The following is a 14779-nucleotide window of genomic DNA, read 5'->3' as shown; positions in this document are numbered from 1 at the left end:
GACCCCTGGTGATTCAAACCAGTAAAACCAGTTTCAGGTTACAAATCAGTGTTTCTACATTGTTGGGTTCATTGCAGACGTGTGGCTCGTCCACCACATGCTTACTTTTTTCTCTGATAACTTATGATTCAGATGTTCAGGATTTTTTTTTCTGGGAGCTGAAATTATCAGCAGAATAATAACACTGAATGAAGCAGTTACACGTTAAAAATCTGTGTATTGTCTACGCTCTCATCATGAAGGGGCTGTAAACAATGTTGGCAGACGTGAAAAACACAAATGGTCCTTTCTAGAGCCAGTGTTTGGTTGGTCTATTTTGGGCTACTGTAGAAACATGCTGGTGCAACATGGTGGACTCTGTGAATGAGGACCTGCTCCCTATGTAGATATAAATGGCTCATTCTAAGGTCACAAAAACACAATGATTCTTATTTTCAGGGGATTACACACCAAAGGAAACACACTTATTATATTATCATCTTTTTCTGCCAATATGTCCCCCTAAATCCTACACAGTGGATCATTAAGAAGTATGCTAAGCACACAATTCTCACTCTAAAATAGCATCTTATGAAAATCTTTTAAGTTTCGTCGATGTGGACTAATTTGAACCTGATTAAGAGCAATGGGTTATTTAGTATTTGAGATGCAGCTGTGAATCCAAGTGGGACTCAAAGGATCACGTAAATAATATCTACAATTTTCCAACTTTTGAAATTCAACAAATTCAAATTCACTAACCAGACATGCAAAATAAAAATAACTGCCTTTAGATTTGGTGTACTTAAACATACCCTGCATGTGGATGCAGCCAAACCTGTTTGGAAAACTGTTTTCTTTCTGACATTGACATGAAGCAAAGCAACCATTTTATCTGAAAAAGCTGCACAACCAGAGAACCCACCCCCCACCCACCCACCCGCACCAAAGACTCTCCTCTCATTTCCCCCCTCTTGCTCACTCTGGCACACTTTCTCGAGCGCTCTTGCCGTCCTCTTCATCTCCCCCCCTCTCTCTCTCTCTTCTGCAGTTTCTATTTAATGAACATATTTTTGTCTTCCTGCTGGCAGCACACACACTCCACTGAGATAAAAATTGCTCTCTGCAGCCTTAAGATAAATATAAACCCGGCATTTAAACTGGGGTTTGATTATAAAACAACAGTAAGCAGAACTGCTGGAGATGCAGCGTGCAGTTTACTCTTTTTTTAAACCATTAGTTGAGGATAAAAACAGCCCCAAATAAAAAGCCTCATCACATGAGCACATTCACACGCATGCATGCATGCACTCGCACACACAAACATGACTCTCTCCATGGGAACAGAGCCATCATGAACGCAGCATCTGCTCAAACATGACTCATTTGACTGTGAGGTGAAGTTGACTCGTGACGTGCAATCGCCACCTTTAAGGATACGCCAGAAACACTGTGTCCTGTCATTAAATAATAAGACCAGAAATATAAAGTGTCATTTTTTAAAGCAGGCTGACGTTATTTTTTTTTTAGATAAAGTACAAAATTGTCCCAAAGCATTCAAATCTATCACAGATCACAGAGAGGTGTATATATATAGCATGGTTCACAGTGAGAATACTAAGAATACTAAATGATTAAATAAATAATTTTCTGAGAAGGAAATTACTCATGGACCTGCTGGGCTTTACCCTTCATGCCCCGTGCTTCCCTTCTTTTAAAATGGCCCCCGTTATTAATGCACCACTATGAGCCCGGATGTCCCTGGGTGAGAGAGAGAGAGAGATGTCTTCCACCGGAGAAAAGTGTGATTGTGGTTGTGTGAAATAAATTACTTGGTGATGTGTGTGAAAAGGTGAAGCTGAGGTTGGGTGAGCATGTGTGTGTGTGTGTTAATCTCATAAAACTCCGGTGACTCCACAGCATTCCTCCTTTTATGGGCTGTTCGTCTCTACAGAGAGTGCATAAAGTCCACAATAAAGAAATGCTGCAAGACTCCGTGCACAACAATGAGGATTTTCCATCTCTCATGAAGCAGATGCTGCACACTTAACATCAGACAAAGCTACACGGCTAATGAGCAATTAGTGACGCACGGGGCTATGGGGTCAATGCAGTATTTTAGGATGTGCAATCTGTTCCCATCTACATATAAACCAGTTTGACATTGTTGCTTTAGCTCCATTTATTTATGGAGATTTTTTTATGTTGAGATTTTATGCAATCACAGATATAAGGCTTACACAGTCCTGTCCTCTGCTGTTCATACTGAGAAGATTTAAACTGGTCAGCTTTGAGAGATTTGCTGAGTATAGCAAGGAAGCTATTTCTTTAAAGAGACTCACGCCAAAACCAAACACACATATTTTTCCTCTTACCTGTAGTGGTTGTGATCAGTCTAGCTTGTTTTGGTGTGAGCTGCCAAGTGTTGGAGATATCAGCCATAAAGATGTCTGCCTTCTTTTGAGTATAATGGAACTAGATGGTACTCTGCTTGTGGTGCTCAAAGTGCCAGAAAAATACATTTAAAAATCTCAACAGCAATGTGTCTGCCCAGAGATCATGACCCAGTTACTCACGATTATCCACAGACCTTGTGTAGGCGCCATTTATCAGTGATAAGTTTGTTTTATTGTTAGATGGTATGACTTGCTACAATACAGAGAGAAATATGTTTTTGTTAAACATGTGAGGTTACTTTGTCACTGTATATTTTGACCTCTATGAATCTTTATATTGGTCCTGTGTGGCTGCCATACATATGTGACAAATGAACAGGAAGTGAAGCCTTTATTGTGAAATGTTCAGTTTGACAACGGTTGTTTTACCCTTAGTTCGTTGGTGTTGCTACTGAGCTGACTCAATGCGTAAAGCAGTCTCCTGTCGTCATTAGGATGTGGTTATTTATAGAAGTGAATTAAGACGAAGTTGAAAACAATACAGACTAAAGATAGCCACTACACCTTGTTGTGAACAGTTTCTTTCTACCAAACTCCACCTGCAAACTGTATCACCCCACAGAAGGAAGCGTGCATCTACTCATGGGTGAGAGGCTCATGCTCGTGACAGCACAAGATGTAAACATAAATGGCGTCCTACTCGGCTGAGCTGTAACTTTAGCTGCTAGGTGAGCTAGCAGTAGATGCACGCTTGCCTCTGTTGTCAGGTGTAGTTCAGTCTCTACTACTTAGCAACTCACACCAAAACAATCTAGATTAATAAATAGCACTACAGGTAAGAGGAAAAATGTGTATTTTTGATTTTGTGGTGAACTGTCCCTTTTTACGTGGCTATATGATTTAGGGTAGTGTTGCAAATCAATGAGCAAGACTGCTTTAGCCAGTGTCGTATTTTAATATAAATTTGCAACTTTTTTGATTTTGATAACAAACTGGGTTGTTTTGTATGTAGTTTGTTGGATTAGCTAAAAATAGCATTACTGTCTGGTTATTTTATCCTTCAATTATTAAATTTCCATATATAACAATATTGATATCACTGAATAAAATTATGTACTACCCACTTCTAACTATCCTGAGTAATGACACTGAGAAAAGAGTGACCGACTGTACATATTGTGTACAGTAAATACCATTAAAAGAATATTTCAACATTTTGAAAAATACAGCACACCTCCTTTGATTAACATGTTATATCTTGTTTGTTTAATCCATACAAAGAACAAAGAGTAACAATTGGGACCAGTTGCATCCAGAGGAGACTCCAGGAGGTTAATGGTTCCAGCCAAGCAGTAGTCCAGCAAATAACACCTTATAAAATGGATTTTGTTACCTTTGGACAGAACCAAGCTAGCCATTAGCCCCTGTTTACAACTGGCTACCTTCCAGATATGAGAATGGCATCGATCTTCTCATCTCATTTTTGGAAAGAAAGCAAATAAGCATATTTTGCAGAAATTCAAACCATTCCTCTAACGCTGATATCCATTCTACCAATCTCCTGTCTGATTCCCTTAAATCCCTGGTCCCATCCCTTAATCCCTGTGACCCCCTCTTCATGTGTTGGGGTGGGGGTACCGCGATGGTCTGGTTGGAGGATGTGTGTAAGTAGCCAGATTGCTGGGACGCTGCCTCGGTGAGTCTGGGCCTGGATTACAGGGCCGTGGCATGGGAACAGAGGGGTTGATAGGAGCCTTCTGCCACTGGGAGTCTGGGGAGAATGACTCTGTGTGTGTGTGTGTGTGTGTGTGTGTGTGTGTGTGTGTGTGTTGGGGGGATGGGGGTGTGTGTAATGTTGAGGAACAGACGGCAGGAGACCACAGAGACAGCTCACTCTGAGCCTGGAGCTGACTGAATAACATCAGGAGTAAAACTGAGTAATGAAGATTGTAAAAAAATCAATTCAGATGTATTCACTGCATATCTTCACACTCAGCCACGCCTCTTTATGCATGCACACTGAGAGCCACATAACAGTATGCATATTTACAGATATAAAAGCTCTCGTGCACCCTTGCCTCACGCACACAGAGGCATTTGAGGCTGTAGTGGAACATCTGCAGAGAGAGACGGGGCTTTGCTAATGGGTGACAATAGACTCATCACACAGAATTAGCACAATCTGTGCAGCCATCTAATGCCCCGTGTGGGCTGCTGTCTACTTCCAATCTGATCAACTGAGCCCCTGATTAAAACTGAGGAGTGTGTTAACAGCTGAACACGAGCTCCTGCAATTATTTCTTCGTTTTATTTAATCCTAAAACATGATGAAACGTCCGGTAACTGTTTTATTTTTTGATCTGCAAGCGCCGCTCTTCAAGAATAACATCACTGCTTTGCTTTAATCATCTACACAAGCCTTTCAAATGTCAGCGTGACATTAACGATAATATAAATGACTAATGGCAAAAAAATAGAAATTAGCTAAAAATACAGGCTCCAGTGTATCACAATATTGGCTTCCAGCTGTTAAATGTGTCTTCACTCCTGTCCGCTCAAACTGCCATCTCAGTTATTCACGTCCAACATGCAATTAAGAGTTTGCAAGAGCATGCAATTAAATTTAATATCTACAAACGCTGACCTTCAAGAGATACGCCATTATTAGCATCATTATTCTCTCCAATTTCAGTGACAATTGCTTATAAAGAGGAGGGATGATCCAAAGTGGGAGCTGTGACTAAGGCCATTTGGGTACTGGGTGAACTGGAGAACACTGCGGGGAGAGAGCAGTGTGTGTGTGTGTGTGTGTGTGTGTGACTCAGCCAGGCTCTGGGTGTCCTGCTGTGTGAGGCCTGAAGCTGACTGTCAGTGTTACTGTGACTCACCCTGAGAAAGAAGACAACCTCCCTCAGACCCCGGTGCTCCCAGCTAACACCGGAAATAAAAATCACCAAGAGCCTTTGAGTTAGCGGGAGGCTGCAGGGACAGATCTGTCCATATCTTTGACCATCAACATCCCACTGGTGACCTATGGGAACCACTCTGATGGCTTTCAAACTCACAGAGAGTCTCAGCTCTTGAAAGTGAAATCAAATGGGACTAGATGACTGGGATGGGTTGAGGAAGCCTCTGAGTAACCTTGAACTGGATAGCTCCTCATGCATTAGGCCCTACACCTATAAATAACACATGATTCAGCACTAGAAGGGGGAAGACGTGATTTATTTCGTCACAGGTTTCCCGCAATAGAAGATAAGTGCGTTTAGAGGGCGCCGGGGTCATGGCGTGCCGCTGCTGGTAGGAGCGGATTTCCGCCAAGGCGCACTTAACGATTGCATAACGTGGTGCGCTTCGGAGTTCCCACTGTGGTTGGCTGACAGAAAACACTGATTTAAACCCCGTCCTCTATTAATTGCCACAACTTGCGCATTACAAGTGTGAGCGGCTGCTATGTGCTGCAGCTCCGGTGCTTTTGCTGCGCGGAATGTCATCTGAAGGGTACCGAGAGGAACTGACGTCCCCGACATCACTACCACCACATTGTCGTGCCACCTGCCTCCCACACTGCCACACAAACACGACTTACACTAATAATTACCGCGTCCTCGTGTTATGCATCAAATAAAAGCAAAACACGACAGATGCTGCGGTGCAAAACACCAGTAATAAATTATTCTACTGGTGCAGCGCTGCAGCATCTTTACAGTGGAGCACATTTCAGCACCAGGACAGCGACATGAGTGATTCAGAGGAACAGATGGAGCACAGCTACAACACACTGCTGCATCTGAGCAGCATGAGGTGCTCATTTAACACCAATCTACAAACACCATTTCACCGCCCTCCATCAACATGACACCCCAACATGCAGATCTGAGATGTGGTGCATCCCTCTTACCTGAGTGGCTTTGTGGAATTGCTTCTTGAGCCCCGCTACAGACATGGTTGCTACACGGTGGTTCTAGCTGGGAGGATGGACTTGATGCTGCAGGTGAGTGAAGGAGGAAATCTCGGTCCTAATTGTATCTGGTGGTGATCTTGCAGCCGTGGCTAACTCCTGTCTACACTGGTCTTCGGCAGAGGGATCTCCTGTAAGAAAGGGGCTGATTATAGCGCCGATCAGGCCATTGGATGTCAGAGCCACATGTCTAAAACGGTGCTGACGTCGGAGGCTGCTCCTCTTAAAGCAGCCGCCTCAGTACATTGGATGGACACTCTTAGAGAAGGCTGTGTGTGTGTTTCTAATCTAAGATCGTTTAGTAGGAAGAACAGTCTGGACAGAGGACAATCTTGAGGACAGGGACAATGACTTTGTTGAGACCAGTGGTGGAATGTGAACAAAAACATTTATCCAAGTACACTTAAAGGTCCAGTGTGTAGGATTTATGGGGATGTATTGGCAGAAACTGAATACAATATAATCAGTATGTTTTCTTTAGTGTATAATTACCTGAAAATAAGAATTGCTGTGTTTTTGTTACATCAGAATGACCTCTTTATATATATATGGGTAGCAGGTCCTTGACAGAGATTGCCATGTTGCCCCACCATGTTTCTACAGTAGCCCAGAGTGAACAAACCAAACACTGGCTGTAGATAGAACCATCTGCATTTTTTAATAGATTGTATTTCTCAGTTTTTAACACTAATAATACAAAAACAGACATAATACAGAACAAACAAAAACAAAACACAACCACACTGCCAGCTAAAGAAAAAACAGTTCAATTACACGCCAGTTCATTAAGTGTCCACAGGAAGGTTGAGGCAGAGAAATAGCAGCCATGGGATAAAGACAGTGATCAGGGAAGGTCCAATGGACACAGTGTACAGTCCAATGCAAGGGAGTAGTCCAATGTGGATAATAAGCTTGAGTCCTCATCCTTTTGATGTGTTCAATAAAAGGTCCACAAATTTTAGAAAACTTGATGAGGGAGTTAGACAGAGTGTACTGAATTTCTTAAAGATGTAGACAAGAAACCATGTCATTTAGACATTTTGTAAAGCAAGGAGGGGGTGCAGATTTCCATCCAAAGTTATCAGAGAAAAAAGGTGAGCACACATTAGCAGGTGCTATGCCAGTGGCCAGACAGTGACATGCCAAACAGCGTCAGAGAAACACTGATTTGTAACGTGAGACTGTTTTAATCAGTGTTTTTACTGGTTTAAACACCTGGTCTGTTTGTTTTGAAGAGGAAGAGACCTCTTGGGTAATTCGGCTGCTGTTAAAATCCTCCTGAACAATGGACACTACAGGAATCTTAACTAGGAGTTCACACTTGACACATGGGAGAAGTTTCAGCTGGCTGCAATCTGTAATCCGCAGCGTTAGATGACACTACAGTAAATCCTAAACACTGCAAATTTGAGGTGCTACTTCAGTATTTCCACTTTATGCAACTATAGGCTAGCTACTCCACTACATCTCAGAGGCAATCATTCATTCATTTTCCATTACTGCACATTACTGGGGGTGCTGGAGCCTATCCCAGGAAACAGACAACCAATGACACTCACATTCACACCTACGGACAATTCAGAGTCACCAACTAACCTGCATGTCTTTGGACTGTGGGAGGAAGCTGGAGTACCTGGAGAAAACCCACGCTGACACAGGGAGAACAGGCAAACTCTGCAACTCCGACACGTACATACTTTATGATTCTAAAAGCAGGACTTAACATGTAGTGGAGTATTTTCAGTGTATTAAGATGTGCTTGGACCAGTAAAGGATCTGAACTCTTCTTCCATCGCTGGTTTAGACTCAATGATAATTTGGCGGTGGGATGAAATGATACAAAGAAAAGTTAAACATAACAATTAATATCAAGGTTGGTAGATCAGCTTTGTTAGTTACAGACTACAGACTGCCCTTCTCAGTGGTGCTGCTGGAGGTATCATTGTCTTTACTTAAAATTAGATGAGTGGGTTGAACACTGCCATCACCTTGGAGATAAAGATAGAAATACTACTATATCACTTGGATATGTAATTAGTTTCAGCGCCTGCCTCTCTAATGCAACTCAATGACTTGTAAAGAGAAGCAGCAGCTCCCACTTCAGCACCCTGAACAGCACCCATCCACACAGAGACAGACGTCCCCACTACAGACTCAACTCTCCTCCTCTTCCATCAGTGAAATTGGCCCTACATGGAGAAATAGAATAATGGATGAACACACCGTGGGTCCAGGTGCAAAACTGCTGATTTACAGACAAAAAAAGATCAGACACTGGTGTTAATAAAAGATTAGAGAGCCGTGAAAATGTGCATATCTACACAAACCTGAGAGAGCTGAGAGAAATACAGTGGTGTGGTTGAATTCAAATAGTTTAACAAAAATGGATTTATGCGACTTTGTTTCTCAACAAAAATTAATAAGACAACATTTATATTTTATTGTAGATTTATAGGGCTGGGAAACGTATTGATATTATACTGATATCATGACATGAGACTTCAAATTATCTTAGATTTTCGATATATTAATATTGTTAAGTGTCGTCTTTTCCTGGTTTTAAAGGATGATTACAATAAAGTGATGTCATTTTCTGACCTTACCAGACTGTTCTAGCTGTCCTATTATTTGCCTTTAACCACTAAATCATTATATCCACATTACTGATGACTATTTATTAAAAATCTCATTGTGTACATATTTTGTGAAAGCACCAACAGTCAATCCTACAATATCATTGCAATATTGATCTACAGGTATTTGGTAAAAATGTCATGATATTTGATTTTCTCCATATCGCACAGCCCAAGCTTTGAAGAAGGTTAATATCCTCCATTGATAAAAACTGAATTTATGTCAAGATTGAAAGTTCATTTTTGCCTCCAGACACAGCATGAGTTTGCAGTTATGATCAAGTTTTACAACCCAAACTCCAAAAAAGTTGTGATGCTGTGTAAAACTAAAATAAAAACAGAATGCAATGATTTGCAAATCTGCTTTGAGCTATATTAAATTGAATACAGTATGAAAAAAAGATAATAATGTTCAGACTAATAAACTTTTTTTTTTTTGTAAACATACACTTACTCTGAATTTGATGCCTTCAGCATGTTTCAAGAAAGTTGGGGCAGGGGCAACAAAAAACTGGGAAAAATGTTGGATGCTCAAAAACAGCAGTTTGGAACATTTCTCAGGTTAACAAGTTAATCTGTCACAGCTTACAGTATCATGAGTGGGTTTGAAAGACTCATCCTCGATAGGCTCAGTTGTTCACAAGCAAGGATGGTCAGTTTGTGTAAAACTGTGCGGGCAAACAGTCTCAACGAATAACTGCAAGGACTTTATGGATTTTACCATCTACAGGCCATAATATCATCACAAGATTCAGAGAAATCTCTACATGTAAGGGGCAAGGCTGGAAACCAGTATTGAATTCCTGTGCCCTTTGACCCCTCAGGCTGCACTGCATTAAACGCCAGCATAATTATATAAAGGATATCACTACATGGGCTCAGGAACACTTTGGAAAACCATTGTCGGTAAAGACAGTTTGTCGCTGCCTCTACAGATGCAAAGTGAAAGCCATTTATCAACAACATCCAGAAACGCCGCTGACTTCTCTGGGCCCGAGCTTATCTGAGATGGACTGACACAAAGTGGAAAAGCGTGTTGTGGCCTGATGAGTCCACATTTACAATTGTTTTTGGAATCATGGACGTCATGTCGTCTGGGCTGAAGAAGAAAAGGACCATCCAGACTGTTACCAATGCACAGTTCAAAAGCTGTGCTGGTATGGGGGTGTGTAAGTGCCCATGGCATCATGGCTAACTTGCATCTGTGAAGGCACTGTAAATGTTATGGGGTGCACACAAGTTTTGGTGCAACATACGTATGCTGCCATACAGACGATGCCTTTTTCAGGGATATCCTTGCTTATTTCAGCATGACAATGTCAAGCCACATTCTTTGCATGTTACAACAGTGTGGCTTTTTTAGTAAACATGCACGGGTACTAAATTGGCCTGCCTGCAGTCCCGACCTGTCTCACCTCAAAAATATGTGGTACATTATGAAGTGCAAAATATGACAGATCTCAGACTGTTGAGCAGCTGAAGTTGTATATCAGGCAAGAATTGGAAACTTCAGCAATTAGTGTCCTCAGTTTCCAAACACTTGTAAGGGGATGTTAAACAGCAGTAAACATGCCCTGTCCCAACCTTTTTGGAACATGTTTCAGGCATCATATTCAGAATGAGACAGTGTGGACAATAATATTCTCATCTTGGTTCTAACTGTCCAACTCATATGTGAGACTGAATACATGAACATATACACCAGTAGTCATGAACTAGTTCCATCTCCCTCTAGTGTCAATAATCAGTTAACTCTGGTGATGCATAATGGCACAAAAAACTACTCTGGCTGATATTATGGCTCTATATTTTGATGCTAAGGGCAAAAACCTGGATTGTTTCAAACTAAAGTAAATATGAATGTGTCAGTATTGATTGACAGATAATAGTGGATGTGGGTTTTAAAGTGACCTGTGACAGAACAATAGATATAGAGATGTGGGGCAGTAACAAAACATGCACATTTCCTCCGTTGTGCATTTTTAGCTGGGATTTATTGCTCCCCTTTTTCAGCCACTCAGATCCAATCTGGTCATCACCATATTCTTTGGCTGATAAGATTAAAAGCCTGCATGAATCTGCCGCACTAATGCCAGTAATGGCTCTGAATTAAAGCTAAGAAGTCACCTGCACTCATTTATCAGCTCAGAGGCAGCCCCCTTGACGCCAGATGGCCAGTCGATTGTGGTAGGACTACTTGGGCAGACGCAGTCAGAGACGCATCCCATATGGCCACTGTTACAGCCCTGCAATAAGACTCACAGTGACGATCACCAAATGGGCTATAACAAAAAAATGCTGCTTATTCGAAGATGCTTCTGTGTAGGATATTAACTATAATCAGCCAATGACAGATTACAGCCTTTAGGGCATAGTAGAGTTGTAAAATGTTATATTTATTACCTTTATCTTTTCCATCTTCATCTCACACATTATAAAAGTCATTAAATACAGCTCATGTCTTTTGATCTCCAGAAGTAATTGCTTAGGGTTGAAATGCAAACACAGCATAAGTACACACTAATAAATTACTATAATTAATGTGTCCTGTGTACATTTGTGGGAGCTGTGTTTCTCACCATAAGACCACAGGCTGAGTGTGAGGAATGCAACGTATAAACTGTGTGTGTCAAATCCACACCGTAGGCTATAAGATGTGCATGTGTGTTTAACATTTAACAAAAGAACAATACACATGCACATCTCCTTTGTAAATATATCTCTCTATTAAATGATTAATTTGTTCCTTAAGTGCATAACTCCATCATAAACATTACTGCGGTTTGATTGTGGCATTATTTGGCTCTGGTTCTGTTTTTTTTTTTAAATGGGTCTAATTCTGTACTCTTGTAACGAGCAAATTCCACCACAGCTGATTATTTACTGTAGGGCAGTGCTGGTAATTAAAAATGAGGAGAAACATTTGTTATGTTAGTGGCGCCATCGTGTGGAAGAAAGAGGCAATTACTTACCATGTATCCACCTATCTATCTATCTATAGCACATACCAAGACACCACCAAATATAGTGCTTTTGATTGCATGTCAAAAGGTAATGCTGAAAATGGATTGTAAAGGAAATTAAATAATGATTTGTGTAAGTCACAGATGCACAAATTCATCTCATTCACAAGGATTACCATCACTGACAATGTCTGCATCACAAAACAGGATTTCAGGGGTTAAAAGTTCAAAGCGGTATTATTGAGGATGTCAAAATTCAAAATCTACATTAACATCTTATGTTGGATGCCATAAAAGTGTTCTTTTTAAACATTATACAGCTCTATACTACACCAGTTAAGTCTGTCCACTGCTCTATCAGTCACAATCTAAAATGCTTTGCTTCCACCTAGTGGTGAGACACGATGCAGCAATGATGATGCATATGTGCCATACTATATACACCAAACAGCCAAACTACTGACAGATTGGTCATTTTGTTCCAATGCTATGTTCTGCTGGGAAACCCTGGATCCTGGCATGCCACTTTTGGATGCCACTTGACACGCAACACCCACCAAAACACCATTACCGACAGAGTACCTCCCCCTCATGACAACAGCACTCTTTGATGGCAGTGGCTCCCTCAGCATGACAATGTGCCATGCCACACTGCGCAAACTGTTCAGGAAGGGTCTGAGGAATGTAACGAAGAGCTCAAGGCGTCGACCTGGCCTACAAATTCCTCAGATCGCAATCCAATTGAGCATCCATGGGACATGGCGGTTCCCCAGAGGTAACCCTGTTCCACTGTAAGGGGCCTCCTTTGACTGGACTTGGCTGTGACCTGTTAAGGCATGGATACAGGATTTCTGGGGGTAGTCCTTTGGTTTCTGGCACCGGGGCATTGGCAGGAAATCCTTTGAGTCCTGTGGGTTATGAGGTGGTGCACCAACATGTCCCACAGACACTCTGGGGGATCTGGGGAATTTAGAGACCAGGACGACACCTTGAGGGAGTGCAACTGTCATAAGGAGGTGTACGTGGTCTGTAATGGAGTTTAGGTGGGTGAAGCGCATTTTATTGTAACTAAATGATCTTTTTTTTTTTTCTGTAAAGATATTATTGGGGCTTTTTGCCTTTATTTGATGGAGGGCAGCTGGCAGGGGGCCGTGGGTTGGAATTGAGCCTGTGGCTGCTGCAGCTGGGACACAGCCTTGGTGAATGAGGCATGTGCTCTACCTGGTGAGCTAGTGGGCGCCTCTAAATGATCGATGTTATTCACTTCACACGCCAATGGTTTTAATGTTTAGGCTGATCTGTGTACACATGATTACAGTATGTTCTGATCTCTATTAGATCAGACCAGCTCCACAGTGAAAGCAACATACACTTGAGGGTATATCAGATATATTATAGAAGCACCTTGAAAACCAAGTGTTAGTTTGGTCTAAGTAGCTCTTATTGTCTCACAGACAGTACGAATGATACATCAAATGGACTGACAGTGACCTGAGTGCAGTTCTTTGCTCAGTTTTCCTGCTCGCTGGCCTCGACGGGCAGCTCTGATAAAGTGCCCAGTCCCACGGCTCAGTGATCTGTGTGTGCGCGTGTGGCCTGAGGTGAGTGTCCATTTGTCTTAACTCGTGAGACCATAAATCTCACCTGTGCTGTTCAGACAGATGGAGGCTGAGCTCAAGTGAAATATGAGATTGTTGCCATTAACTTTATTACACTGACCACTGGTCTCATTTTTTGTAATCATACTCTGGAAGTTGGAGCAGTTTCTGATTCACACATTACTGACATGTTCACGTGCTTTAATGGGGGCACATTTTTAACATGTATCTCCAGTTATATCTACATCCAGATAATGTTCTTTTGGTTCTGTTGTATTTTAAAACCTTATATTTGGGATTTTCTGTATATTTTCAGTAATAACTGATGGAAATATTGATAATCTTCAGCTCTGAATCAGTGGATATCATGACACTGACACTCACTTGGGAAAATGCCCCATAGATATTTGAACTCTGTCATTTAGGACAGCAACTTGCTCTCAACCTGAGGAGGTAACCACATATTTTCTGGCCTCGGACCTGGAGGTTTTGAGGTTTCAGCTGAGGTCATAGTCCAGTGAGACCATCAGAACTACAATGCTACAAGCAGAAACACAGTACTGAAGTCACCAAACTGAACTTATAAGATAACACAGGTATGAAGACGAGATGGGCAAACTCCCATGACCTCTCTTTTATCTCTGCTGAGTGGCTAACTTGTTTAGCCCTCTGATAACTTAAATGGGGGATAAATGATTTAACTATGAGGCTTTTCTAGACTTTCAAAATGCAAAATGCATTCGGACCGAATGGATCAAATCCAAATTGTGAAATGAAATTTTTGCGGGGGTTGTGATGCACAGAAAAAATGCATTCACTAATTTACAGATGTCTCTTTCCCAATCTTACTATATAATGACAAAAAAAACTTGTCTGTGGGTGTCTCTGTCTGTGTCTCTGTTCCACGTTTTTCTCCTCACTGACTTGGTCAATCCATGTGAAATTTGGCACAGTGGTAGAGGATCATGGGAGGATGCGAAGCAATATTACATCAGTTGGCCAAAGGGGGGCGCTATAGCAACCGACTGAAATTGCAAAATTTGAATGGGCATATCTCATACCCCGTATGTCATAGAGACATGAAACTTTGCACAGAGATGAGGAACAAATTTGCCTCAAGAACCCATAACTTCTGGTTATATAGATTTTCCACCATTTTGAATCTTTTGAAAAACACTTAAAATCAATCTCTTCCTAGGAAGTTTGAGCGATCTGCATGAAACTCGGTGAACATAATCTAGGGACCAAT

General features: G+C 41.5%; 1 protein-coding gene across 4 annotated transcripts in view; it reads right to left on the bottom strand.

Moving 5' to 3' along the window:
• Positions 1-14779, bottom strand: part of sh3gl2a (SH3 domain containing GRB2 like 2a, endophilin A1) — a 62578-nt gene that overhangs the window by 45701 nt on the left and 2098 nt on the right. For all 4 annotated transcript variants that reach the window (XM_050043886.1, XM_050043887.1, XM_050043885.1 and 1 more), the window contains exon 2: positions 6277-6467. In XM_050043886.1, coding sequence (XP_049899843.1) covers positions 6277-6321 — 45 coding nt within the window. In that variant the 5' untranslated portion in view covers positions 6322-6467. The remainder of the gene's footprint in view (positions 1-6276; positions 6468-14779) is intronic.

Source organism: Epinephelus moara, chromosome 5, assembly GCF_006386435.1.
Source record: "Epinephelus moara isolate mb chromosome 5, YSFRI_EMoa_1.0, whole genome shotgun sequence".
Taxonomy (NCBI): Eukaryota; Metazoa; Chordata; class Actinopteri; order Perciformes; family Serranidae; genus Epinephelus; species Epinephelus moara.
This window is presented reverse-complemented; position numbering and strand designations above follow the sequence as displayed.